This window comes from Diabrotica virgifera, chromosome 7, assembly GCF_917563875.1.
Source record: "Diabrotica virgifera virgifera chromosome 7, PGI_DIABVI_V3a".
In the NCBI taxonomy this organism is placed as follows: Eukaryota; Metazoa; Arthropoda; class Insecta; order Coleoptera; family Chrysomelidae; genus Diabrotica; species Diabrotica virgifera.
The window spans coordinates 194,541,203-194,567,768 of record NC_065449.1 but is presented as its reverse complement, the minus strand read 5'-3'; the positions used below and the strand labels follow the sequence as shown (position 1 = coordinate 194,567,768).

The 26,566-nt window shown below is 33.1% G+C and overlaps 2 protein-coding genes across 4 annotated transcripts in view; one reads left to right on the top strand and one right to left on the bottom strand.

Annotated features, from left to right (window-relative positions):
- Positions 1-26,566, top strand: part of LOC114329602 (synaptotagmin-15-like) — a 465,421-nt gene that overhangs the window by 269,472 nt on the left and 169,383 nt on the right. The gene's annotated exons all lie outside the window — the stretch shown is intronic.
- Positions 1-26,566, bottom strand: part of LOC114329601 (aldehyde dehydrogenase, dimeric NADP-preferring) — a 118,886-nt gene that overhangs the window by 16,837 nt on the left and 75,483 nt on the right. For all 3 annotated transcript variants that reach the window (XM_028278767.2, XM_050656161.1, XM_028278769.2), the window contains exons 2-3: positions 23,784-23,977; positions 17,075-17,321 (exon numbers count right to left, since the gene is read on the bottom strand). In XM_028278767.2, coding sequence (XP_028134568.2) covers positions 17,075-17,321; positions 23,784-23,977 — 441 coding nt within the window. The remainder of the gene's footprint in view (positions 1-17,074; positions 17,322-23,783; positions 23,978-26,566) is intronic.

Below are 26,566 nucleotides of genomic sequence, written 5' to 3'. Positions count from 1 at the left end.
GTTAGGAAAATTGTATACTTTCAACGCTTAGAGTATATAATTCATATAGTTGAGACATATTTTTCAACGAAGCTAGGACAAATAATCCCCGGACTAATAATCTCAGACAAAAATCCCCACAAATTATCCCCGGACAAAAAATTCCCGGGTAAATAATCCCCGGACAAAAAATCACCACAAATAATCCCGGACAAATAATCCTCACAAATTTTTTTTGGACAAAAATCCTGGACAAAAAATCCCCAAGAAATATTTGCTGCCGACTAGTTCTCTAAAAGTTTTTCCGAAATTTTACCAAATTTCGAATTCCAATTCCATGCTGAAACCTTCAAAATTTACATGACAAAAGAGTGTGAGTTTTTTCAAAAAGCGTGGAAGATATGGGAAATGAGCTAACCCCACGTTCTCATGACAGGCGCTTAAGGCGCGTTTTGATAACGTGCGATTACAACTATATACATTTTACTTGAGACCGTTCACATGCCAATGCGCGTTTTGAGCTAAATCGCGCGTTAGCATGTGAACGGTCTTAAGTAAAATGTATGTAGTTGTAATTAGCCCAGTCGGGATACCATTTGACCTTGCATTAGGAGCTGCCCCAAATTTTATTTTTCTAATCTTTAGAGGGGGTCAATAGTAGTATAAATTTAAAATCTCGGCTGAATTTGATCGTTGCGTTAGCCGCCATCTTGATTTTAAACGAGAACTGTTTTTGCTCAATATCTCCGCCATTTTCAACTTTTTGACGAAAAATATACAGACTTAAATTGTTGAAAATGCGATTTTCTATAATTTAGTTTATTATAATTTTTTTCGTGCTGTCCATATTTTCCGAGTTATGGGGAAAGCAGTGACAGTTAAAACATATTTATTGATTTATTGAATTATCTCGTTTATTATTACTTTTACAAAAAATTTTAACCTATACAAGAATAAATAGAATTAAATTTTGTATAATTTTTATTTCTTCCATTTTTTTTATTAAATCAATATTTAAGGTAGTACGTGTGCGGTAAAGGCGCGAGCGTAAGACCCGATTGATTTTAAAGCAATTGTTTTTGTTCAATATCTTCCCCATTTTCAACTTTTCCTCAAAAAAAGGGTAAGGACTGAAATTGTTGCAATTACGATTTACTACAATTTTTCGAGAGAACCAGTGGCGGGTCCAAGAGGGGGTGTGGGAAAATTCCCGCCAACGGGGTCCAAAATTAAAAAAAAAAACTTGAAATATTAAAATATGTTAGCGACATGAAATTTAATTATCGACAGACAAATTAAACCAATAAAACCGGCTAGTTAATAAAATTAAGTGAACTTAATGCATATAAGTTATTATTTATGTCTTTTATGTACTTAGTTTGGTTGGTATTTCATTGGAACTTTTAAAAATTGTATAGAATATAATCCTCTTTATTTTTGTTTATGTACAATTATGTCGTAAAATTAATAATAAATGAGACAATTCAATAATTATGCTTCCCCTCCGCTTCCACTATTTTCCTCCTTAACTAGGAGAATATTGATCGCATAAAAAAATTGTGGAAAAGAGATTGTAGGAAATTGCGTTTCCAACAATTTTAGTTCCTACCGTTTTTGTTGAAAAGTGGAAAATGGCGGAGATATTAAGCAACAACGGTTCTCCTTTAAAATCAATATGGCGGCTAATGCAACCGCGGAATTCAGTCGAGATTTTAAATTTACACTACTGTTGATTTCCCCTAAAGGATAGAATTATTAAATTTGGGGCAGCTCGAAAAAAGATTCAGTTCAGTAATTATGCTACCCCCACCACTTTTTACTATGTTCCCACTTAACTCGGAAAATATTAACCGCATGAAAAAAATTGTAAAAAAGAAATTGTAGGAAATCATATTTGGAACAATTTAAGTTGAAAATGGCGTAGATATTGAACAGAAACAATTGCTACAAAATCAATCAGGTCTTACGCTCGCGCCATTATCGCATACATACTACCTTAAATATTAACTTAAGCAAAAAAATGAAAGAAAATAAAATTGTGTCGAATTCAATTCTCTCTATTTTTGTATAGGAACATTTTTCTGGTAAAACTTAGAATAAACGAGATAATTCAATATTTATGCTCTATTTATATATAACTGTCGCTATTTTCCGCTATAACTCGGAAAATATCGATGTCACGAAAAAATTGTAAAAATAGAAATGATAGAAAATTACATTTTCAACAATATTGGTTGTTATACTTTTTGTCGAAAAGTTGAAAATGGCGGAGATATTAAGCAAAAACGGTTCTCGTTTAAAATCAAGATGGTGGCTACCGCAATGGCGGAATTCAGTCGAGATTTTAAATTTACACTACTATTGACCCCCTAAATACTAAAAAAATAAAATTTGGGGCAGCTCCTAATGCAAGGTTAGGCCTGTTATTCGTCTAACCCGACTGGACTATATCGGGCGTTATCGAAACGCGTGTTGTCAAGCGCCTGTCAAGAGAAGGGGGCCTTAGCTCATTCACCATATCTTCCACGATTTTTGAAAAAACTCACACTCGTTTGTCATGTAAATTTTGAAGTTTTCAGCATGAAATTGGAATTCGAAATTTCGTAAAATTTTGGGAAAACTTTTAGAGAACTATTCGGCAGCAAATATTTCTTGGGGATTTTTTGTCCGGGATTTTTTGTTATTATTACTTTTCACAATGCTTTCAAATTCAGACGATACCATTTTATTTGTACCAACTCCATCTTTAAATGAACACTCCCATTACTGTTCTTGTTCTACTAAGTTTTTGTTCTAAATGGATTTCACTATTTCCTACTAACATCATGCTCATCAGCATACATTAAGCACCAGGGAATTTTACCCTGTAGCTTCACTGATCCATAATCTGATCCAAAGCTAATAAGAATGAATAAGGACTTAACACCAAGTCTTGGTGCAATCTTACTTAAGGCCTCTGCTTATGAGGTTCCCACCACAGAATCTCTGGAGGAACTCTTTGACATGATTTCTCAAAATCAATGAATATCATGTGAGCGTTTGTTTCTTTATTCCTGTATTTTTTATCAACTTCTTTATAATTGCATCTGACGCCATGTCTGTTTCTATTAAGACTGGATTAGGTGAAATCTGTTGCTGAAGTTGTGTAGCTTCGGAAAACGTACTGTTAAAATCGGAAAGAAGCAGCTTTAAAATATTTAGATTGTCTGCGATGTAAAAGTTTAAATGCAGAGTTTTAGGTATATATTTATTTCAACTGTCTCATATTTGTTGCCCACTCTTAAAATCAAAATTTCATATAGGTAATACGTTTCAACCTGTAACATAATATTAGGATATAACATAGTAACTGGTCAATGAAATTGACAAATCACCCAGCACAAACCTTATGGAAATTAGGTCCCAGTAGATTTCATTCATACTTTGGGAAAATACACTTTGAACTATCCTAATAAAAAGCTCTCATGGGCACAACTCAATCGTATGAAGAATTTTCAAGATATAGAGGCACAAACTTGGAAAATTATAAGATTTGCTGGGTATTCCAATTCCCTGAGTTACTGGGTATCTGGCAACATGTAGAAGTTTGGATCAAGAAAAAGTACTAGTAGTCTAGGATATTTTCCTGACTATTCAATGGCGAACTTTACTTTGACCTTGACCTTCAACGGACGTCACCTTCTACAGTTTTGAGGGTTTTCGGCATTAAATTGATATAAATGGGAAACTCATGGGTTTTTGGGATCGCTAAACACGAATATGCCATCTGAATTGACCTCCGGAGGACGTGGTGGCCAGGACCACTGCCAGGGGCGTCATGTTCTATATTCTAGAGTCTAGAGTCTAGAGTTTCGATGATTTTCGGCATTTAATTGGTTTTTTGAGGTCGCTAAACACAAATATGCCACCAGAACCGACTCCCGGAGCACCTGGTTTCCAAGGTCAATGAAAGGGGCTCCTGGACTTTCGAAACCGAACACCCTTGAAACTGTAGAAGATTACGTCCGTTGAAGGTCAAGGTCAAAGTAAAGGTCGCCATTGGATAGCCAGGAAGAAATCCTAGACTACTATAATTCTGGATCCCGCGTATGAAAAAAAACTTGATTAATAGCAAGCTGAAAATTTGTTAATAGCTTAAGGGTGTCTATTCGGATAAACCTTGATATATGGGAACACTGAAACAGGGACAGTTTTAATTTTGGAACAGGTTAAAAATTTGGAACCGTCAGACCACGAAAACGGCACATTTATTTTGTCCGACAGAAGACTTAAACTCTCTGAACAGAAATTAAACTCTCATGCAAAAATCAGACTGCTATTTATCACGAAATGGGCGTTTTAATGAGTGGAACATGTAGAATATGTCAAATGATAGGAATTATGACAGGTGATAAATAGCAGCCTGATTTTTGCATGAGAGTTTAATCTCTGTTCGCAGAGTTTAAGTCTATTCTGTCGGACAAAATAAATGTGCCGTTTTCGTGGTCTGACCGTTCCAAATTTTTAACCTGTTCCACAATTAAAACTGCCCCTATTCGTTCCAGTGTTCCCATATATCAAAGTTTATCCGACTAGACACCCTTAAGCTATTAACAAATTTTCAGCTTGCTATTAATCAACTTTTTTTTCATACGCGGGATCCAGACCTACTAGTACTTTTCCTTGATCCAAACTTCGACATGTTGCCAAATAACCAGTAACTCAGGGAATTGGAATACCCAGTAAATCTTATAGTTTTCCGAGTATGTGCCTCTACATCTTGAAAATAGTTCATACGATTGAGTTGTGCCCATGTGCCCTTTTTATCAGGATGCTTCAAAGAGTATTTTCCCAAAGTATGAACAAAATCCACTGGGACCTAATTTCCATAAGGTTTGTGCGGGGTACTTATATAGATATCATAAAAATTAGAAAAGGATAAAAATCGCGCAACGTTCATTAAACAGCTTTATACATAGTTCATTTACAGCATTTTTGTTCAAAATTATCTTATATAGCTGTATTTCTTGTTTAAAATATTTTTTCTACGGCGATTCGTGATAAATAGATATTTCTGCTTCCTTCCACAGCGAGTTTCAGGGGAAAACCCTAAGATAGTAGTGGCAAACTTTTTTGTGTATCTTTTTGGGGTCTCAAAGTTGGCAGTCTCAGTGTTGATGTAATATTTTGAGGTTCAGTGACATTTAACCCTCTGATGACTGCACTATTAAAGAAAATACAGTCCATATAATTTACTTACCGTTGCACGTCATTATATACGCTAGAAATCTAAGTTGACATAGTTTCCAAAGTATAAAAAATCCTGAATCCATTTTAAATCAAATAGATCACAAAATTATTGTAAACGTGAATTATACAACAAAACAAATTAATATTCAATGTAGATAAATAAAAAATTTAGAAATAGAGAACAAGAATTAAGTTATAATCTTATGTTATAATAAATATAAAGTAAATAATAAAAACAGTAAATGTAATAACACAAATACTTAATAGGTTTGTTCTAGCATCAGTTTCAAACGGTTTGAAATGATCAGCGAATAGTCGACCAGCGCGAGTAGAGGGGATAGCACTGGTGACTGTATTATGTTCTCTCACTGACCAACTGTTTGCTGACTGTTTCTGACTAGTTTGACTGTTTGCTAGAACAAACCTATAGTAAATAATATAAACAAATACGAAGTGTCATCACCGCAACTGTCAAATAAATGTTACCAATTTATTCTAAAACGTCACCTTCGTTCGATTACAGTTACAGTGTGTTCCGAGCAAATGTACTTCATAAAAACGCTTTATAATCCATTTAAACAAATTAAATGAAGCATATTATTGTGTATTCCTTAAGATAACATTAATAGAAATCTTCAAATATTATTTCTACTCGTTTATAATAAAATATGTCTAGTGGCTGTAATTAAAGCATACTAGTCAAAATGATTCTAAGAAAGAACACGCCTACCGCCTAAATATTTCCTGTTGGTATCATGTGACGTCACAGCCTATGACGCGGATGACGTGCAACGGTAAGTAAATTAAAGGAATTATATAAATTAATGTTAAATCGTTGTTAAAACAATATTATTAATTTGTAATTTATCATATGCCATGCAAACTGTAAACTGTAACTCGTGCTAGTGACCATAGATGTCATCTGTACATTAATTTAAATGAATAAAGAAATAAATAAATTTTTAAAATTTACGTTTTAATTTGTACATTTTGTTAAGAACTATTAATGTCACCTAAATATAAGTAACCATTTTCTAATAATTTGCTTTCCGTGAAACTTCCCATTTAATCAGATACAAGTATGCCTTGTACTACAAGATACTACATGTGGTTTATTTTGCAGGACGACCTTGTTTGTACTCGTATACAATAATACCTGCTTATATGACATTGGAGTCTCTGAGTTTTTATAATAAGTATTTTACAAGCATCGTACCTTTAATTAACAGATATTAAAATAGGCCTCGTTTACCTTAACATACAACTGAATCGGTCTAAGTACCTTGATATATCAAACTTTGTGATAACGTAGAGAAAAATAACTATTTTCGCATTTTTATACAGTCTCTTGAATCAAGAAATGGAAAAAAGCCGATGAACTAACAGCAATTGCCAAAGATATTCTAATTTATATCAAGAACTGGAGAAGTATTTAACGAAACATGTACTATTTGACAGGTAGTACATATTTGAATAAAAATTACACTGCCACAATACAATATTACTTATTTGAAGATTGGAAAATATATATGCCACATGAAACGTTGAGGAACCTACTTCGGCTTAACAGTAAACAAAAAGGACTGCTAAGCACAATCAACGAGAGGAAAATACAATTTTTGAGTCATGTGTTGAGAGATAAAAGATACGAATTACTACGAATCATATTAGAGGGTAAAATACAGGACAAAAGATCAGTAGAAAAACGCCACAACTCAAGAATCTGAGGAGATCGTTTCACAGTTTGACTACTCATCTAAAGGATTCTTTTGTGCAGCAGTTTTCAAAGCTACAATTGCCATGTAGATCGCCAACCTTGAAAAGAAGCACAATAAAAAGACTGAAATTCAGATAGCTGAAAATGGATTGTAAAAAAGTATAAGATGATTAAGGCTAGCATTCAGGTGTCATGTCGAGATACACAATCAAGGAAAATTATAAAAATAAGTATTATTTCTAGACTATATTCCAAAAGGAGCTGAAGTTAATAATAGTCATTCGCATAAGTCAACTTCTGCTGTATAGTCGGAATAAAAATAGTTTTAATTATAGTTAAAAGATTGATAAGAAGTTTTAATTATATCTCGTAGCTTGTAGCAAGCCCAAATTTTGAGAAGTTTTTTGGCTTCACGTTTCTTCGTATAGAGGTCGCTATAAGCGTACACTGGCACATTATTTAATAATAATCGTCAGTTAGACGCTTGGTCAATATTTAAGACAGTAGTTATAATAGCCCTGTCCACTGTCTTGATCAATGGGGATTGTCTATAACACCGGCCACTCACGACAGTGCTAGGTCGTTCGATGAAATTGTCGATGATATCACTCTGCAGTACTGCAGCAGACAGGCCAATCTCTCTGTGGTCTAGAGATTGCAATTGCTGGATCCAGCATCCAGCAATCCAGCTGGATCCAGCGTTTTTTCACATGCTGGATCCAGCAAATCATGCTGGATCCAGCAGTGCGGATCCGCAAATGTATCAAATTCGAAACAAGTTACTTAATGTCTCCATTAGCCTCTTTTTTCAAAGCTGTGAGTTGACAACTTGCCATTCTATCGCGCTGGTATAGTCGGTTCGCTAAACTCAGACGCAACTGGCTAGATATTTTAGTCGATAATTTTTTTGTTTTTTGCCAATTTTGCAAAAATTGGCAAAATTACTAAATATTTAGTGATTATTAACTATTTAAAAATTATTTTTTGCCAATTTTGCTAAAACTGGCAAAATTACCGACTAAAATATCTAGAAAGTTGCGTCTGAGTTTAGCGAACAGACTATAGTAGCTCAGTATGCTGGAAAGTTTCTATACATTAAAAGTTTGCATCGATAAAGCGTTGATATACATTGATTCTGCGATAAAATTCTCTGCTGGCGAGTGGTCAATAATCAATGAGTTAATCGCCACTTTTAACCGGCTGTAGAAGCTCTTTACAGAATAGAGTCCACTTTGATAACGGCCGACACAACCATGAAATTTGTCATAGACAAACTAAATAGCCAGGGCTTTAGCCTTAATGCTGATCTATCGGAAGCACTATGCAAGAGAATCACGGAACTGCGTCTCTATGAGATTACAGGTACATTAGTGTATTTACAAAATCAAAAAAAGTATGACGAAGGGCTAAACAATCCTGGTTACTTCCCCATGCCGAAAAAGAATGCAATGCGACAAAAGATGAAAAATTTGATGATTCGTATAAATAAACAAGTAACTGTAGAACCAGTGCAAGACATAATGGAAGAAGATGGGCCCTAAGAAAATAAGAACTAATCCGGAGCCCATGAATTTTACTTTGGAACAAGAACTTGAGATTGAGTTGAAACGAGAAAGAAAAACATTTGTAGCCAAAAAACTGATTCTCACAACGATTACGAAGAGATTTGGGAAATGGATATGGCGGTTTTTGAGCCCGAAGGAGTCAAAGGCGATCGTTTGTCAATGGTCTATGACTATTTGATGACCTTAAAACCGACCAGCACAGAGGCCGGAAGGGCTTTCTCCGCAACCCGCTATATGTGCAGTTCTGTGCAAAGTAGGTAAGGCCATGTTTTAAGGTATCACTTTCATAAAACTAAATAATTCATGTTTCTGTTGTTTAGGAATTTAGCATACAGAAAAAAAAAACATTAAAATCGTGTTTATATTTTGATTCCATATTTTTCTGGATCCGCGCTGCATCCAGCTGGATTCAGGCCAATCTTGCAAAAATCCAGCTGGATTGAAAATGCTGTTGGATTGCAATCCCTAATTATAACTAATTATATCTAAGTAAAAATATACATTCACTCGCACGAAAAATGGCCCATCCTTATAATTTCTGACAAAAGTGCCATTATCTTTTTAATTTTTATTCGGTACTTTTTACAAATTTGGCAAACAATGAACATACTAAAGAAATCGCTAATAGATAAGCGCGTTTACTACTAAAAATACCACAATAAATAGATTTTTAGATACAGTCCCTAGAGACTTACAACTTTTCGCATTATGTTCAGGATGACGTCAGGAAAAAAGTATGCAATAGAAAAATAAATGGAAATGCATAATTTCATTTCAAAGTGAATACCATGCATCCAAATATTGTTCTGAAGTTATTTCCTTGTGGCATTTTTACAATCAACTATTTTTAATGGGAAAGAAGCCACAATTTTACCAAAAATGATTTTATTATAAAATTAATGATTTTATTAATTTTATAATAAAATCATTTTTGGTAAAATTGTGGCTTCTTTCCCATTAAAAATAGTTGAATGCATCCAAAAGTGCATAAACCTGTCAAAATCTGTATATTAAGGACCAGATTTTGATATTCGGGGATTTTTGGGGTCATTGAACACGAATAAGCAATCATAACCGACCCCCGGAGCACCTGGTGTTCAGAGTTACAACTGAGGCACGTCATCTACTGAAGTCTCGAGGGTTTTCAGCATTAAATTGATACAAACAGATTACTCTGGTGGTTTTGGTGTTGCTAAATACGAATATGAGAACCGACCATAGGAGCACATGCGCTAGTGCTCTTGGTAACTGACATGCCTGGCCCTAGGGATTTTGCAGCCCTGGGCAAGATCTACAAGATTCTACTTTCTCATCTAGTCTCGGACAAAGCTTTCAATGTTAGGCTAGAAATAGGATTCTTCAGTATAGCCCAACGATAAATAGATGCTCAGAGAAAGTTCTAAATTTTTGCAACTAAGGAAAACAAAGGAACTGCAGAACTGTGAGGCGTTAGCAGCATTGTTCACGACTAAGTTGAGTGAATGGCTAAAACATGGGACAAAAATTGGTCAAATTTTCCAAAGAGCTCAACAAGCTTTAAAAGATTACCATTGTTGTGACGAAAAAGTTAACCAGTATCGCTCGTCAATGGAAGATACAGTTCTGCTAAAAACCGTATTATTGATATAACTCATTCTATTACATTTTTCTAATGACGAGTTTCTGAATTTAGAACTATTTGTGTTTCTTTATCTATGCTTTTGTCCGATTCTTGTCAAATTGCTAGTTCTACCCAATAGGGATGGGAAAAACCTACCAGTTTAAACCTAAAACCGGTTTTTTTACTTCGCAAAAACCGGTTTTACCGGTTGTTTGTTTGTCCCGGTTATAACCGGTTTTTTCTTTTTAAAGTAAAAACCGGTTATTAGGTTTTAACGGTGATTAGGATTAGGTTAGGTATTATCCCAATTATAATTATTATTCTCAAGTAATTATTCCAAACAAAACCATGATTCAAATTTTATTTTATTTTATAAAATACAGAACCAAACTGTAAGTGCAATCTCACATCAGCCAGAAACAATTATTAAGTTTTATTATATTTCCTTGAAAAGGTATTTTTAATCATAATATTTACATAAGAAGATTTACATCATCTATTTTTCACACTTATCTCTTGACATTGAAAGTGGGTGAATGGCTTTTTCTGATTACCAAAAATAATGCTTTGACTATGAATATCGAATTACTGATTACGAATACTAATCTCCAAGATATTCGCTACGTTTTCAAAACGATACACTCATACTTACAGCAAGTATTAAATGAGTTAAAATGTACCTATTCTACAAATATACAAACGTGTTAAAAGTAGTACATGTTCTTTCGATAATATTACTAATTTTGATCATATTGATATCGAGTCGAATGGAGTATCGCAAACTAAAGTATATTGTAAATGTAACTTTGTAACCTATTGGATTAAAAAAACCGAAAACCGGTTTTTACAAAAACCGGTTTTTTTGGCCGGTTATAACCGCCAGGTTAAACCGTAATAAAAAAACCGGTATAACCGAAAACCGGTGTTTTGTCAAAAACCGCCATCCCTACTACCCACTATCGCTGTGACTGTAGATGGGCTGGAGACAGCGTGACTGGACAAAGCAAATTTAATTTTGACATTGGAAAATATTTTACAGAAAGCCAATACACAGAATTATTTGTCTTAGAACCCTTTTCTCTCAACAGTTCGACCATTGCACATATTGTAACTGTAGTAGTTAGTTGTAAATCTACGATCTGAATTATATTTCGGGCACAACTGAGCCTCTGCAACGAATAATTTTGGCGGAGGCCTCTTGTTAAAAAAGTTGCTCTAACAAAATCATTAATTTTATTGGGCCACCTTGCTGGATCATAATCAGTAATAACATTGTTTCCTGTGACGGTAGTTGTAGCATCAGTAGCTGACGTAGATGCTGATGATTGCCCTAGATGACTATCGATAGGCCTAAGTCTGGGTGAATATTGTCAGACTCAAAGGAAGCGGTAACAGCTGTATGCTCTCTAGGTTGAGCAATATTGTCAGCATCAGTGTGTATCGATTTTAAAAATTTACCTAGGGAGATTTTAAGCCTTTTTGTTTCAATCTTCTTCTCTGGTCTCTTTTTCCTATACTGACAACCAGAAAAACGTTTTCTACCATCCATTATTGCACTCGCACAATTATTTTTTATAACACTAAACACTTAATAGTATTCTGGCACACAACGCATACGAAAATTACACTAACAATTATTAATCTAAACTGATTTGAAAACTAAACACAGTAAAATACCTACAAGCCTATACAATTAAACGAAATACGAAAACACAGTGCAGTTGTTAACAGCACCAGCACATCTATGGAAACTTGGTAACAAGTTATACGAAAAGCCTGAGCCTACAGATATCAGTCGGTCGGTGCTACTGCACAAGAACCATAAAAATAATCCTGGGGGAGAGGTATGGTGAGGGGTAGTTCTGATCCCACTATTCTTATGCGATGAAGAAGAAGGTGGTGTTGTAGATTTTCCGTCGAATCAACCTTGCAATTGATATTGTTTCACTTATTTAATTATCGTTTTTACAGTTCCGTTTTTGCCGCTATTTTTCATAATATTGATTTTTTATAATATTAAAAAAATAATTTATTATTTCTTCAATTTCAAAAATTGGTGTCCTTTAAAATTTGCCGCCCCTAAAATTGCCGCCCTGGGCAGCCGCCCAGTTTGCCCACCCCTGGGGCCGGGCCTAATGACTGATACACACGTCGTCTTCTGGAATTTCGAGTGTTTTCGGTTTTCGGAAGTCAGTACTGATTGAGTATTGGTATTTAGCAATTCCAAAAACCTTCTAAAAACAAATATGTCGGAACTATAGAGGAATATCGTTAATTAATAAAACATACAAGATTATATCCATAATACTGTTTAGAAGATTAACTCCATACGCAGAGGAAATAATAGGCGACTACCAAAACGGATTCAGACCGGGAAGGTCGACTATAGACCAGATCTTCGTCCTACGCCAGGTGTTGGAAAAAAACTGGGAATTCAACCGCGATGTACACCAAATCTTCGTGGACTTCAAACAAGCTTACGATTCTGTTAGCAGAGAAGCATTGTGGGAGACTATGGTAGAAATGGGAGTACCTGGAAAACTGGTACGATTAGCAAAGGTGAGCACGGAGAACGCTTCCGCACGAATCAGAGTTGGCAGCAACACGTCGGAGGAATTCCTCATTGACACCGGACTTAGACAAGGAGATCCTCTCGCCCCCCTGCTGTTTAACTTTGCACTGGAACATGCAGTAAGGAAAGCTCAGCCACAACTGACAAACGGATTTGCCGCCCAAGGATCAAAAATACTATTAGCCTTTGCGGATGACGTGGACACAATTGCACAATCCACCAGAGATGCAAAAGAAGTTTTCACCCTATTCGAGAACGGAGCCAAGGAAGTTGGTCTTAAGGTCAATGAGGACAAGACCAAGTACATGGTGGTTACGAAGAACCCAAGACCAAGGGTTAGACAAAACGTAACAATTAATGAATACAATTTTGAAGTCGTCAAAGAATTTAAGTACTTGGGAGCGATCATAATATCTGAAAATAACTATGAAAAGGACGTGGCAGCCAGGATTATTGCAGGAAACAGGGCATATTACTCGTTAAGGACCCTACTTAAATCAAAAATACTCTCAAGACCAGCAAAAATAAGAGTATATAAGACAATAATTCGTCCCACAATAACGTATGGAAGCGAAACCTGGACTCTGAATCAGCGGGAAACAACAAAATTACTGGTACTTGAAAGAAAGATACTGCGGACTATCTATGGGCCTTGCAGAGAAGAGACAACAGGAGAATGGAGAAGAAGACACAATGATGAACTCCAGACAATATACGGAGATGAAAACATAGTACGCTACATTAAATCAAACAGAATACGATGGGCGGGTCACGTACTAAGATCAAGTGACGAAAGACTTCTAAACGCCACATTCTGGGAAAGGCCCGATGGAAAAAGGTCAGTTGGTCGCCCAAGAAAGAGATGGAAGGACGCAGTAGCCAGCGATCTACGCAAAATGGGAGTACAGCAATGGGAAATAGCTGCTCAGGACCGACAACAATGGAGGGTAATAGTAAACGCGGCCAAGACTCACATAGAGTTGTAGAGCCAAATGATGATGATAATGAAAAACCTTCTGAAATTAAATTAATATCAGATCTTTATTTATATAGAGGGGCTTACCATTAAAAAAATCCTTAATAACGTCTTCCATAAATCCTAAAAGCTTAACCTGTACTTCTGGGGTACATAGTATATAATCTGGTGATATACAAACCAACATCCGAAACGAAGAGGCATTACAAGAAGAATAAGAATGAATTCGAAAGAAGAAATATTGCTTTGGCTGCTCGTTCGAAAGCACAGAGAAGAAGGAAACGACGTAAATTTTGGGTGCATCTGATTGTCAAAGACCGTTCAAAGTTTGGAGAGTTTCGTACATTTTATAACATACTACGAAATTATTATGAGAAAACTTTAAAAGGGTAAACCCTGTAGTTGGTTGTATACCTTTGTTAAGACAACGTAGAATGAAGTAAACACTTCTGTTGTATATAGGTATATTAAAAATTTATTAAAAAATTTTTTTTTAAAATTCATCCACAAGGGAGTGGTTGTACAAAACGTTTTCGGTCAAACTGACCATCCTCAGTGTAAACCTGGAAATAAGTGAACCACTTAGATTGAAATGCAAAAGGGTGAAATTTTGACAGTTAAAAAAAAGGAAAATGTGGTTACTTACGTCCAGTGTACAAGTAATTGAAACTAGCCACTTGAATAGGTGGCTAGTTAGTAACTTTCTCATTATATTCGTTGGTTCCCTGAAACATATGCAACCGACCATTCCCTATTGGCATTTCTTCCAATTCTACAGCTGCTACTCTATTAAAATATCATATTTTGATAAAAAAAATTTTAAAAATTTTCTATATAATTTTCAATAATATTCATTCATTATAACTTTGCTCAAATTAATATAATTATTATCAGTCCTATACAGTAGACAAACAGTCTATGACGTCACAGCATATGAGTAGAATTTTGCTTTTGTTTACGGTGCACTAATGAATATATTATTATAGCTTATTAACCTTTATTTACAATTTAGAATTCATATCAAACAAATTTAATAGTTGCATATTCACAATTGAATAATTAAGTTAAATATTAATGCACATTGTCAAAAATTTTTCGGTTGACATTTGAGAAATCCACCTATCTTCTTTGACATCTTGTCATGAATTTTCAGGTACCAATCTGTCTAATCAGTTGGTTGTTAACCTCTCACCTGATCACAACCTTGTGCTAATTCCGAGCAAGGATGACATACATCCACATGTGATACATTTTTAATCTTAAGTCATCGACTTATTGTCGATTACTATACAGCTCATAATGTAGCAATAATGTTATTTTGAGGTTTTACACCTATTCAAGTGGCTAGTTTCAATTACTTGTACACTGGACGTAAGTAACCACATTTTCCTTTTTTTTAACTGTCAAAATTTCACCCTTTTGCATTTCAATCTAAGTGGTTCACTTATTTCCAGGTTTACACTGAGGATGGTCAGTTTGACCGAAAACGTTTTGTACAACCACTCCCTTGTGGATGAATTTTAAAAAAAATTTTTTAATAAATTTATAATATACCTATATACAACAGAAGTGTTTACTTCATTCTACGTTATTATGAGAAGTTTTTTCAATATTAATTTTAGGTCGTCTGTGAATCCTTTCGACGAACTATTACCATTGTTTAAAAAGTAAAAAGCAATGCTTTTTTTAAACAATACTATTACAAAATATTGAACCACATTTTTCTCAACACTGCTTTAAAAATCAACAAACACGCCGGCGTTTCACGTTTTTGTCGCTGCTACCGGCGTTTCGATGTTGTTTGTGTGAAAAGAGAATCACTACAATAATTATTGAGAAGTCAGCCGCCGGGAGTTGCGACAACCGACGACGACAGAAGTAGTAGTGCCGTCGAGAAAACGCCTGAGTGTAAAGGAAATGCATTTTGCATTGTTGTTAAATGACGACTTCAAGTAGCGACAGACGACCACAAACGCTCGACTTTTGTTGCCGACTTAGACTTCAAAAAGTGGTTCATCTGTATGCGGCCTTAGATAGTCAACCTTCGAAAGAAGCACAATAAAAAAACTAAAGTCGGATAGCTGAAAATGGATTGTAAGAAAATTCTTATATGGATAAGGCTAGCATTTAGCTGTTACTTCGAGATAACAAAATCAAGGAAAATTACAAAAAAAATTAACCATATTCTAAAAGGAGATGAACTTAACAATTATTGCCATTTTTTATACTACTAGTGTGTCGTCGGAATAAAAATAGTTTTAATTATGTCTCCTAGCTTGTAGCAAGCTCAAATTGTGAGAAGCTTTTTGGCTTCACGTTTCTTTGTATAGAGGTCGCTACAAGCGTACACTGGCACATTATTTAATAATAATCGCCAGGTAGACGCTTGGTCAATAACTAAGACTAGACAGTTATAACTTATAATAGACCTGTTCAGTGTCATGGGCAATGGACACTGTCTATAACGCCGCCACTCACAACACTGCAGGGTCGTTCGACAAAATCGTCGATGATATCATTCTGCAGTACTGCAGCAGACAGGCCATTCCCTCTGTGGTCAAATTGTCTCGATTTTGTTGGATGCACGGTCATGCTATCAAAATTTATGCCAATAATTGTCGAATTCGACAAAATTGAACGGCTCAGCTGGGTTGTGAGTGGAGCGGCTTTATAGACCTGTCTAGTGTCTTCGACGCTTGAACAGTGTCTATTATAACTAGTTATATCTAAGTAAAAATATACATTCACTTTCTGACAAAATTGCCATTATCTTTTTAATTTTTATTCGGTACTTTATACAAATTTGGCAAACAATGAAGGTACTAAAGAAATCGCTAATAGATAGGCGCGTTTAGGTACTACTAAAAATACCACAATAAATAGATTTTTAGATACAGCACCTAGAGACTTACAACTTTTGCATTATGTTCAAGATGACGTCAGGAAAAAAGTATGCAATAGAAAAATAAATGGGAATGCATAATGGCATTTTAAAGTGCATACCATGCATCCAATGGTGCACAAACATGTCAAAATCAGTATATTAAGGACCAGATTTTGATATGCGGGGGTTTTTGGGGTCAAAGAACACGAATACGCAATCATAACTGAGCACACAATCCCAGGAGCACCTGATGTTCAGAGTTACAGCTGAGGCACGTCATCTACTGAAGTCTCGAGGGTTTTCGGCATTAAATTGATACAAGCAGATTGCTCTGAGAGTTTTTGGTGTTGCTGAACACGAATATCAGAACTGACCCTAGGCGCACAGGCACTAGTACCCAGGGTGACTGATATACACGTCTATTTCTGGAATTTCGAGGATTTTCGGATATCGGAGGTCAGTTCTTATTCCGTATTCGTATCTATCAATCCCAAAAACCTTCTGAAATTACCTTAATATCAGATCTTTACTTATACATATAGAGGAGCTTACCATTAAAAAATTCCTTAATAACGTCTTCCATAAATCCTAAAAGCTTAACCTGTACTTCTGGGGTACATAGTATATAATCTGGTGATATACAAATCTGCCCGCAGTTTTGAAATTTGCCCCATAATATTCTTTTAGCTGTCGCTTTTAGATTGGCGGATTTGTCAACATATACAGGATTTTTCCCTCCTAGTTCTAAGGTTGTAGGCGTCAGATATTTACTTGCAGCTTTGTGAACAATTTTTCCTACCTATTAAATAAACAAAATTAATCAATATTACGCCATCAATTTAGTCCATCAATTTATTTTATATAACATTAAAAAATTTTAATAAATCATAACTTTTTAACAATTACTCTATATCTAATAGTCCATTCTTTCACGGTTTTTGCTCTAAATTTTAAAGAACCGCTTGGATTAACATGAAATTTCGCATACGTATAGCTTACATGTCAAAGAAAAAAAGTGATATTGTGCCGATGTGTGCTTTTGCCCTGGGGGTGACTTTCACCCCCTCTTGAGGGTGAAAAAATATATGTCCAAAATAAGTCCGGAAATGGGTAAACTGACTAATTTTAAGTAACTTTTGTTCTATAGAGCTTTTTCGCCAAGTCAACACTTTTTGAGTTATTTGCGAGTGAATATGTTCATTTTTCAACAAAATAACCACATTTCTAGACGGTTTTTTGCAAATCACTCAAAAAGTAAGTATTTTGTCGAAAAAAACGTTCTTCATGAAAATATAGCCTACAAAAAAGTAAAAAAAAATGGTGTACGTGATAGGTCTCTGGATCTCGTAGAACCAAAGTTATAGCCAATGAAAAATAGATTCATATTCACCAAATTTCAAATAGAATAATTCGACGTGAAATATCTAAAAAATTAAATACTTTTTGGGGAAAACCCAATATAACTTTTTTAAAGTGTTTAAAATATGCTTTATTTCTGTTTTTACAAAAAGTTTCTAGCATTAAATCTAAGCAAGTTACGCTCAAAATAAAATTAATCCCTTTTGTTTTTGCAAAAAAAATCGGTAAGACCACCCGCTAATTAGCAACTTAAATGAAATTAGTCGTTACCACTCCACAAATTGTTTTACTTATGTGGTGTTTATATGATCTGTAAGTTTCATCGATTTAAAGTGCTTATTTTTGAAAAAAATTGGTTTCAAAATAAAATTTTTAATAATTTAAATTTTGAAAACTATGCTTTTTTCAAAATAACTTAAAAATTGTTAGATACCAAAAATCTCAAAAACAAAAAAGTCAGATTTGCTTTTTTAAATATCATGTATTTTTTTATTTTTCTGTTAGACAAAAATTGATTAAGATTTGGTGTTTCTAAATTTGCATACATTCGTGATCAGTGACTCGTTCAACCCATTTTAACTACAGCGTTTTCAATAATAAGGACTTTGAACCGATGAAACTTACAGATCATATAAACAATATATACACGAGTCAAGAAAATTGTGAAGTCATAACGATTAAGTTCATTTAAGATACTAATTAGGGGGTGACTTTCTCGACATTGGTCAAACTGGCAGAATCTTGGACAAACGGATAGCAGAACACAAAAGAGTTTTCAACAATAGAAAAAGAGACACTTCTACATGCACTTCACCTTCTAGATCATAATCATTAGGGAGCGGATTTTATGCTAAATGCATATTGCATGCATATTTCGCATATTTGAGAACTTTACTAAATTTTGCATATTTTTAAAGAAACGTGCGTATTTTGTGCCTATTAAAAAACATTTGAGTCCAAAAAAAATTTTAACTTTTTTAATTTGACACAAAATATTTCCCCGCACAGGCTGTCGTATCTATTATTTCGAGAACTACCTGGGGAAGAGGACGGCTCATTCACTGCCTTTAATTTTTTCTTAGAAAATACCCGATCTTTACACAAAGTACTTATAGTGCTTATAGTAACCCGTTATAAAATGATTGTAGGATAAAGTGATGAAGGATGGTACCCGGAAATCCGAATTTTATTTACTTTTATTATATTTAGTAGGTACCTATAATTCTGGTGATTCTTTTAAATCCTCTATTGTTAAGAGAATTTACACCTTTAACCATAGTTTTACGATTTTCTAGCGGAAATTAACAAGTTATTTTAAATACGCCCCAATTACTTCTATTGATGTTGAAAGTAGTTTTTCAAGTTATAAAAATATTTTATCTAATCAAAGAATATGTTTCCTCGTGAAGAATTTGGAAAAACACATTGTAGTGAATTATAATCAAAGATAATAATATATTTTTTCTACAACCGTGTTAAAAATGACATTTTTAGCACTCCATACGAGCGTTAAAAATGCTACTTTAAGGCACTAGTGCTTTAAAAAAAATTTAAGGCACTGCAGTTCGTATTGACCGTATATGCAATTTTGATGTAATGTCAAAAAAATATAAAATTTGAATGTCAGTCAAGTTCAAGTAAAAGTTTTTGTAGATATTGTCCTGTAATTACGTTTGTAGCAAAAATATTGTATGATATGCCTGTTAAAAAGTACATTTTTAAGGCACTCATGTGAATTGCAGAACTCGCTATCGCTCATTCTGCAAACTTTCACATGCGTGCCTTAAACGTGTACTTTTAACACTTATATCATAAATAACTATATAGTGATATTGTTGTTTTATTTTAAATAGGTAACTATTGGTAGCAGTTTGTGTAAAAACTGTGAATAAATTGCATATATTATAAAAAAATAATTTTATTTGAAAGATAATAAATAAGATTGCCGCCCCCTATAAAAGAACCCCTTAGAATAGAATAGAACAGAAAATTTGTGGTATCTCGAAATGCGCATTTTTTGAATTTTTGTGCATATCTTGCGCATATTTCGTAATTTTTTACCGCATATATATGCGCATATTTCATCAAAATTAATCGCCTATAAATCCGCTCCCTAATAATCATTATTTTAATGATCAGTTTCAAATTCTGTATATTCAAAATAAAGGCCTTGAGCTATCTTTATTAGAATCTATGGAAATTAATAAATTGAAAAATACAAATATAATTCTGAATGACCAATTCGAGACAAACAGCTCCCCACCTCTCAACATCTTCAGTTAAAGACTTTAAAAAGGCAAACCCATAGTAATCTAAATCACTTCAGAAAGGCACTCTGCCGAAATAGCTGTAGTCACATAGTTGTAATACATTTTGTGGAAGTATAGAAAACAAACTTTTTCAGTGTTTTATTGTTAGAATGATTTTTTTTAAATAAACTCTATTTTCTTGTATCTTATACGTTTGTTCAATTCAAACGTATCTTTTATCGGCAAACACATCTACATATAATTATCCTTATATTTAAGGCACATTTGTCAGTGTTTCACCAACCGATGCATACCCTGTTTAATGAGTTCTTGTTCTTGTCTCTGTAGGTTGAAGAATTCTTGTATGTAAAACCTTGAATGTAAAAACGAGTACCTTTGAATGCCACTTTCAGTGGTCCAAAGATGTGAAAACAGTAGAGTAATAAATCGGAACTATACGGTGGATACTTTAATATCCTTTATTTCTTTCGTTGTAAATTCCTTTTTATTTCTTTAGCAACATAAAATCGAGCAATGCCGTGTAGAATACTAACACCACGTAAGAGTTTTTCTGAACGTTTTCGTTCTTTTGCTTGATCAAAGTTTCATTATACATATTTTCATTGATATACATATCAACCTAATCTAGGTCCTGTAAACTCTATGAGCAATGCTCTTTCATGTTAAAAAAGGTTAAGATGACCTTGCCCGTAAAAGGTTGAAATTCGAAGGACCGTACACTGATTACATTTGGACGGATTTTGACGACAAACGCAATTTTGAAGACGCTGTACTCAAAATCACAATCATATTCAAATACTCTGGGCTAATTAGCTAAATTCATGGAAAAGTTATTTACCAGCAATTTTATTGTTGGTTGTTGGAATCGAATTATAAGATCCTATATATTAATAATATAGGTATACAAAGTCCGCAGATAGTGTGCTACTTTTTTTATAAACAAAATGGCGTCGACAAATCGTATTTTGTTCAATTATTGCTCTATAACTCCGAAGATTTTAACTTCACAACAAAAACACTCATATAAAAATTCACCGCAATTAAATTTTGCAGAGATCTATTTTTCACGATTTGCTCCGACGAAAATTTTCTTCGGAAGATGCGGGATTTCCTAACAAAAACTCTAATTTTCAAATACAATTTTAGGTATGTAATTATTAATCAATAATTAAATAACTTAGCGACATCAAAGCTTTATTGGTATAGATTGTAATTCCAGAAGCCGGTGAAAATTAAACGAATATTTTAGCAACAATTCAATTGTTAATTAACAATTAACGATCGCAATAATATCCAAAATAAATGACACATTGATCAAACTTATAAAGATTATAAAGATGAGATGCTTGTTTAATATTTTATCGACAATATATAAATTTTTTTTTGCATAATCTTTAAATTTTGAAAAAAAAAATAGTTATAATACGCTGGTCTAATTAGTAAAGTACAAAGAAAGATTATTTACCAGCAATTTTATTGCTGGAATCGAATTATAAGATCCTGTATATTATTGATATAGGTATGCAAAGTCCGCAGATAGTGTGCTACTTTTTTTATAAACAAAATGGCGCCGATAGATCGTATTTTTTTCAATTATTGCTCTATATCTCCGAAGATTTTAGCTTTACACCAAAAATACTCAAATAAAAATTCACCCCAATTTAATTCTACATAGAGGCAAGTTTTTCCCGATTTGCTCCGACGAAAATTTTTCTCGGAAAATGTGGGTTTTTCCAACAAAATCTCGAATTTTCAAATACATTTTTTGGGCCAGTAATTATTTATCAATAATTATATAGCTTGGTGAAATAAAACCATTCTTGGTATAGATTATAAATTCAGAAACCGGTGAAAATGAAACGAATATTTTAGCAACAATTCAATTGTTAATTAACAATTTACAGTCGCAATCACAACCAAAATAATCATGAGACATTGATCAAACTTAAAAAAATTATAAAAATGTGATGCCTATTTAATATTTTGTCGACAAAATATAAATTTTTTAATTTTTTTGCATAATCTTTAAATGTTTTAAAAAAATTGTTATAAACAAATTAACATTTCTCAGAAATTGTTTATTATATTCTAATTTTAAAAAATACTTGAAATGCGTATTTCATAGGTCTTGAAAATGAATGTTTTAAAAAATTTTACAACCATTTGCAAAAAAGTTATGAAACAGCAAAGTAAATATACGATTTCTCCGTTGTTTATAATTTGTTTTAATTGTTTCAATGCTTAAATGTGAGTCTATGGTACAAACTAATTACTCACAGAGAATGTCAAAAATTAGTGCAATGGTTCTATTTTAATCAAAGATTAAAAATACTTTTTTTGTAATTTTTAGCGCAAAAGTAGGCCTGATACAGAGTCGGAGCTAAAATGTTCACTCGAAGCGACTGACACGCAGCATACATTATTTATTAAAAGTGTACGTTGCGCGGCCGGTCGTCGCTCCGAGTGAAAATTTTAGCTACAGTACTGTATTAGTCTACTTTCACGCGTGTAAATGTCAAAAAAATATATTTATAATCTTTAACTAAAATATAACCATTAAACTGATAATCGATATTTTTTTGCAAATAATTAGCTTGTACTTTAAACTCACTTCTACGCTTTGAAAGAATTAAAAAAATATATAAACACCAGAGTAATCGTATGTTTATTTTGCTGTTTCATAACTTTTTTACAAATGGTTGCAAAAAAGTTTTAAAGCATTCATTTTCAAGATATTTGAAATGCGCATTTTAGCTATTTTTTACAATTATAATATAATAAAAACTTTCTGAGAAACGTTAATTTGTTTATAACTATTTTATTAAAACATTTAAAGATTTTGCAAAAAAATAAAAAAATTATATTTTGTCGACAAAATGTTAAATAGGCATCTCATCTTTATAAGATTTCAAAGTTTGATCAGTGAATCATAATTATTTTGGTTATTATTGCGACCGTAATTTATTAATTTACAATTGAATTGTTGCTAAACTATTAGCTTAATTTTCACCAGCTTCTGGAACTATAATTTAAACTAAGAATGCTTTTAAGTCACTAAATTATTTAATTATTGGTAGATAATTACTCATCTAAAACTTTCTTTGAAAATTAAAGATTTTGTTGGGAAAACCCGCATTTTCCGAGGAAAATTTTCGTCGAAGCAGATCGGGAAAAACATGTCTCTATGCAGAATTTAATCACGGTGAATTTTTATTTGAGTGTTTTTGTTGTAAAGTTAAAATCTTCGGAGTTATAAAGCAATAATTGAAAAAAACAAGATTTTTGGGTGCCATTTTGTTTATAAAAAAAGTAGCACATTATCTGAGGACTTTGCATACCTATATTATTAATATATAGGATCTTATAATTCGATTCCAGCAATTAAATTGCTGGTAAATAACTTTTCCCAAAAATGGCTTATTCTCCGATAATCAGCCCAGACTAAAATGATAGGAAGTAATCAGTGTGATGTTTACGAACGTAAGTAACCTTTCAGAACGTCAGTTAAGTGATTACAATTGATTCCAAGGCTAACCTGACAAAAGGTATGTTTTAATTGAACAAGCTTATATTATTTAGATTTTAAATATCCCATAGGCAATCTTCTTTTTTTAACTACTGATAATACATACCTCTGTAGATCCTGTGTAAAATATGTAGTCGAATCTCTGTTCTAGCAATTCACTTGTTTCTTTTGGCCCGCCTGTATAAACGGGATAGCAATTGGTATCTATATACTTTGGCAAATATTTAGCGATGAGGTTCGAAGTAGCTTGTGCTACTTCTGAAGGTTTAATAACAACACAGTTTCCAGCAGCGATGGCACCTAAAATAAAAAAAAAATGAAAATAAGTATATTTTTTATTTATAAATTACATATTGATTTCATCAATATATTATTATTATGTCACCAAATTAGGAGAGAAGTTTCAGAAGTAGAAATAAGAACGGGAGTTAGACAAGGATCTGTTCTGTCGCCCCTGCTGTTTAATATTTACTGCGAGTTTATATTTAAAGAGGCACTGGAGGATTCCAAGGGTGGAGCAAAGGTGAATGGCGTAAATATTAACAGCATTAAATACGCCGATGATACGGTGTTGATTGCGGATTCCGACTTGGATCTACAAAGACTCATCGACAAGACCAACTCGACCTATGAGCGATTTGGTATGAAAATAAACATTAAAAAACCAAAGTGATGTCAATCCGAAAAAACCAAAACGGGGCGTCGTCCAAAACAATAACGACTCTACCCTATCGACAATAAGTCTACGAGAAGTGCAGGGTAAATTGAACATGGAATTGCAAAATAAAAGTATGTTTTTGTATTTATTTTATAATGCTCAAATAATCACAGGATTTGGATTTCAATGCATATTTTTTTCATCTACGGTAAAACCTGTCAGCAACGGCCACTAAAAATGAAAGAACTATCGGCCGATATAGAAAGGTGGCCGGTATTGCCAGTTTTTGTAGTCTAGATATACATAATTGATTTGGGGAATTTTTAAACTGGCCGTTAGTACAGGTGGCCGATGTTGGCAGGTGGCCGGTAACACAGGTTTTACTGTAAAAGTAAATGTGTCTACACTTTTTACAATTTTCTCCGTGCAAAACTGTTGTAACTTTGTAATTCTAATACTAAATGTGTAGTGCGATTAACAATTTTTTCCGTGCAAAAGTGTTGTAACTTTGAAATTCCTAATTTTTTTTTTGCATTAATATCATTTTATTTAAATTTCTATTTTTGGATAATGTAATATAGGCTGAAAAGCATGCAAAATCATAATTAAATGTTAATTTTTCTTAAAACTTGTGTCTTATTTCACCGATATTAGCACGAAAATAAACAAAATCGTCTTTATCTCGAAACTTACTTATTTTGACTTACTGCAGTCTTGCACTGAGGGTGCGATATAGATGCATATATTGCATATTTTCAGACAACAAACACAACATGGCATATTTAAGCTAAACACGATTTATTTTGAATATTTTAAAAATAAATTATATAAAAGTTTAAAATTTTCCTCTCTTAGTTGGAATTTTATAACTTCGATATGAACGAGCTCGTTATTTATCTATATATCGCTCATTATTATCTATCTGGACTTTCCCATTACTACCTGAATTTAACAATTATGGGTGTTCCCAGAAAAATATTATTTTATTAGCGTAGCAAGTCGTAGGTACCTACCTGCTTTTAAGGGTCTAATATTTATTTTGTCAGTTTCCGGCCAACATTTGTTTAAAGTAAACGTTGTATCGTATTTAGTGTTTTTGAAGTAATTGGTATATATTAAATTTAAATATGTCTACCATTCAAAAAAGTGCTTGGATAAAGTGTTTTCCCGAGTTAAAGCTAAGTGGAGACAAAGTATTTTGCAAGGCCTGTTCCAAAATCGTAAGTTACATTCATTTTCACATTTCATTTTTTAAATGAGGAACTGACAAACAAAAGCATCATGTCCCACAAAAGAATTTTAGTTTATTACCAGATCTAATAAAGTCATTAGAACAAAGGAATTGACAATTAAGTGATTCGGTTAATCTTGTTAACACTTTTTCTGCTCATTGTCAAAAAATTCCCGGAAATACAGGTATTATAATTAGAAATAAATTAAAAAATGTTTTAGAGAAAAATGAGGGCTTCGATTGTTTGAGGAAAGTTGTATGTATTTTTGAAGGCAACTTTTCTGAAGATCTTACGACTTGGCAAATTAGTTTATTGCCTAAATTAAAATATTGTCCTATAACATCAGTAGATGTAGAACGAACTTTTTCTGGGTCCAAACACGTTTTTTGTGATAGAAGGCAAAAGTTGCTAGTTGAAAATTTTGAAGAATATTTGATTATAAATTCATACTATAATTTAGATTCTTAATTTAATTATAATATCAGTTTGTGTGTGTCATTTCATTTGTTTTTATGTGAAAAATAAATATGTATTAAACATAAATGTAGGTTGAATTTTTTAGTATAAATGTTTATATTTAATATATTGTTTTATTTTTGAGTATTTTTAATATGCATTTGCATATTTAGACAAATTTAGAAAAAATACCTGCATATTTGTAGTAAAAGTAATGCATATATATGCGCATATTTTGGTAATGTTGTGTTGCATATATTCAGCTCTCTAATGATGAATGATGACTATAAAGTAGTGCTATAGCATCGTTTTCATCGTATTTTTTATACTCAATGGCACTAATAATATTTTTATTAATTTGTAAATCTCTTACTTAATTAGTGTTATATTTGTTTGCTAATTTTAGTTTTATTAAGTTGTGCATTGTTTGTTTCATGCTGTTTATAGCTTGTAGATTTTGTTAAAACACAGACCAGGTAATAAAGATCTCAACCAGCATTAACCAGGTAAAAATATTTGAAAATTTGTTTACCAATTTTTATG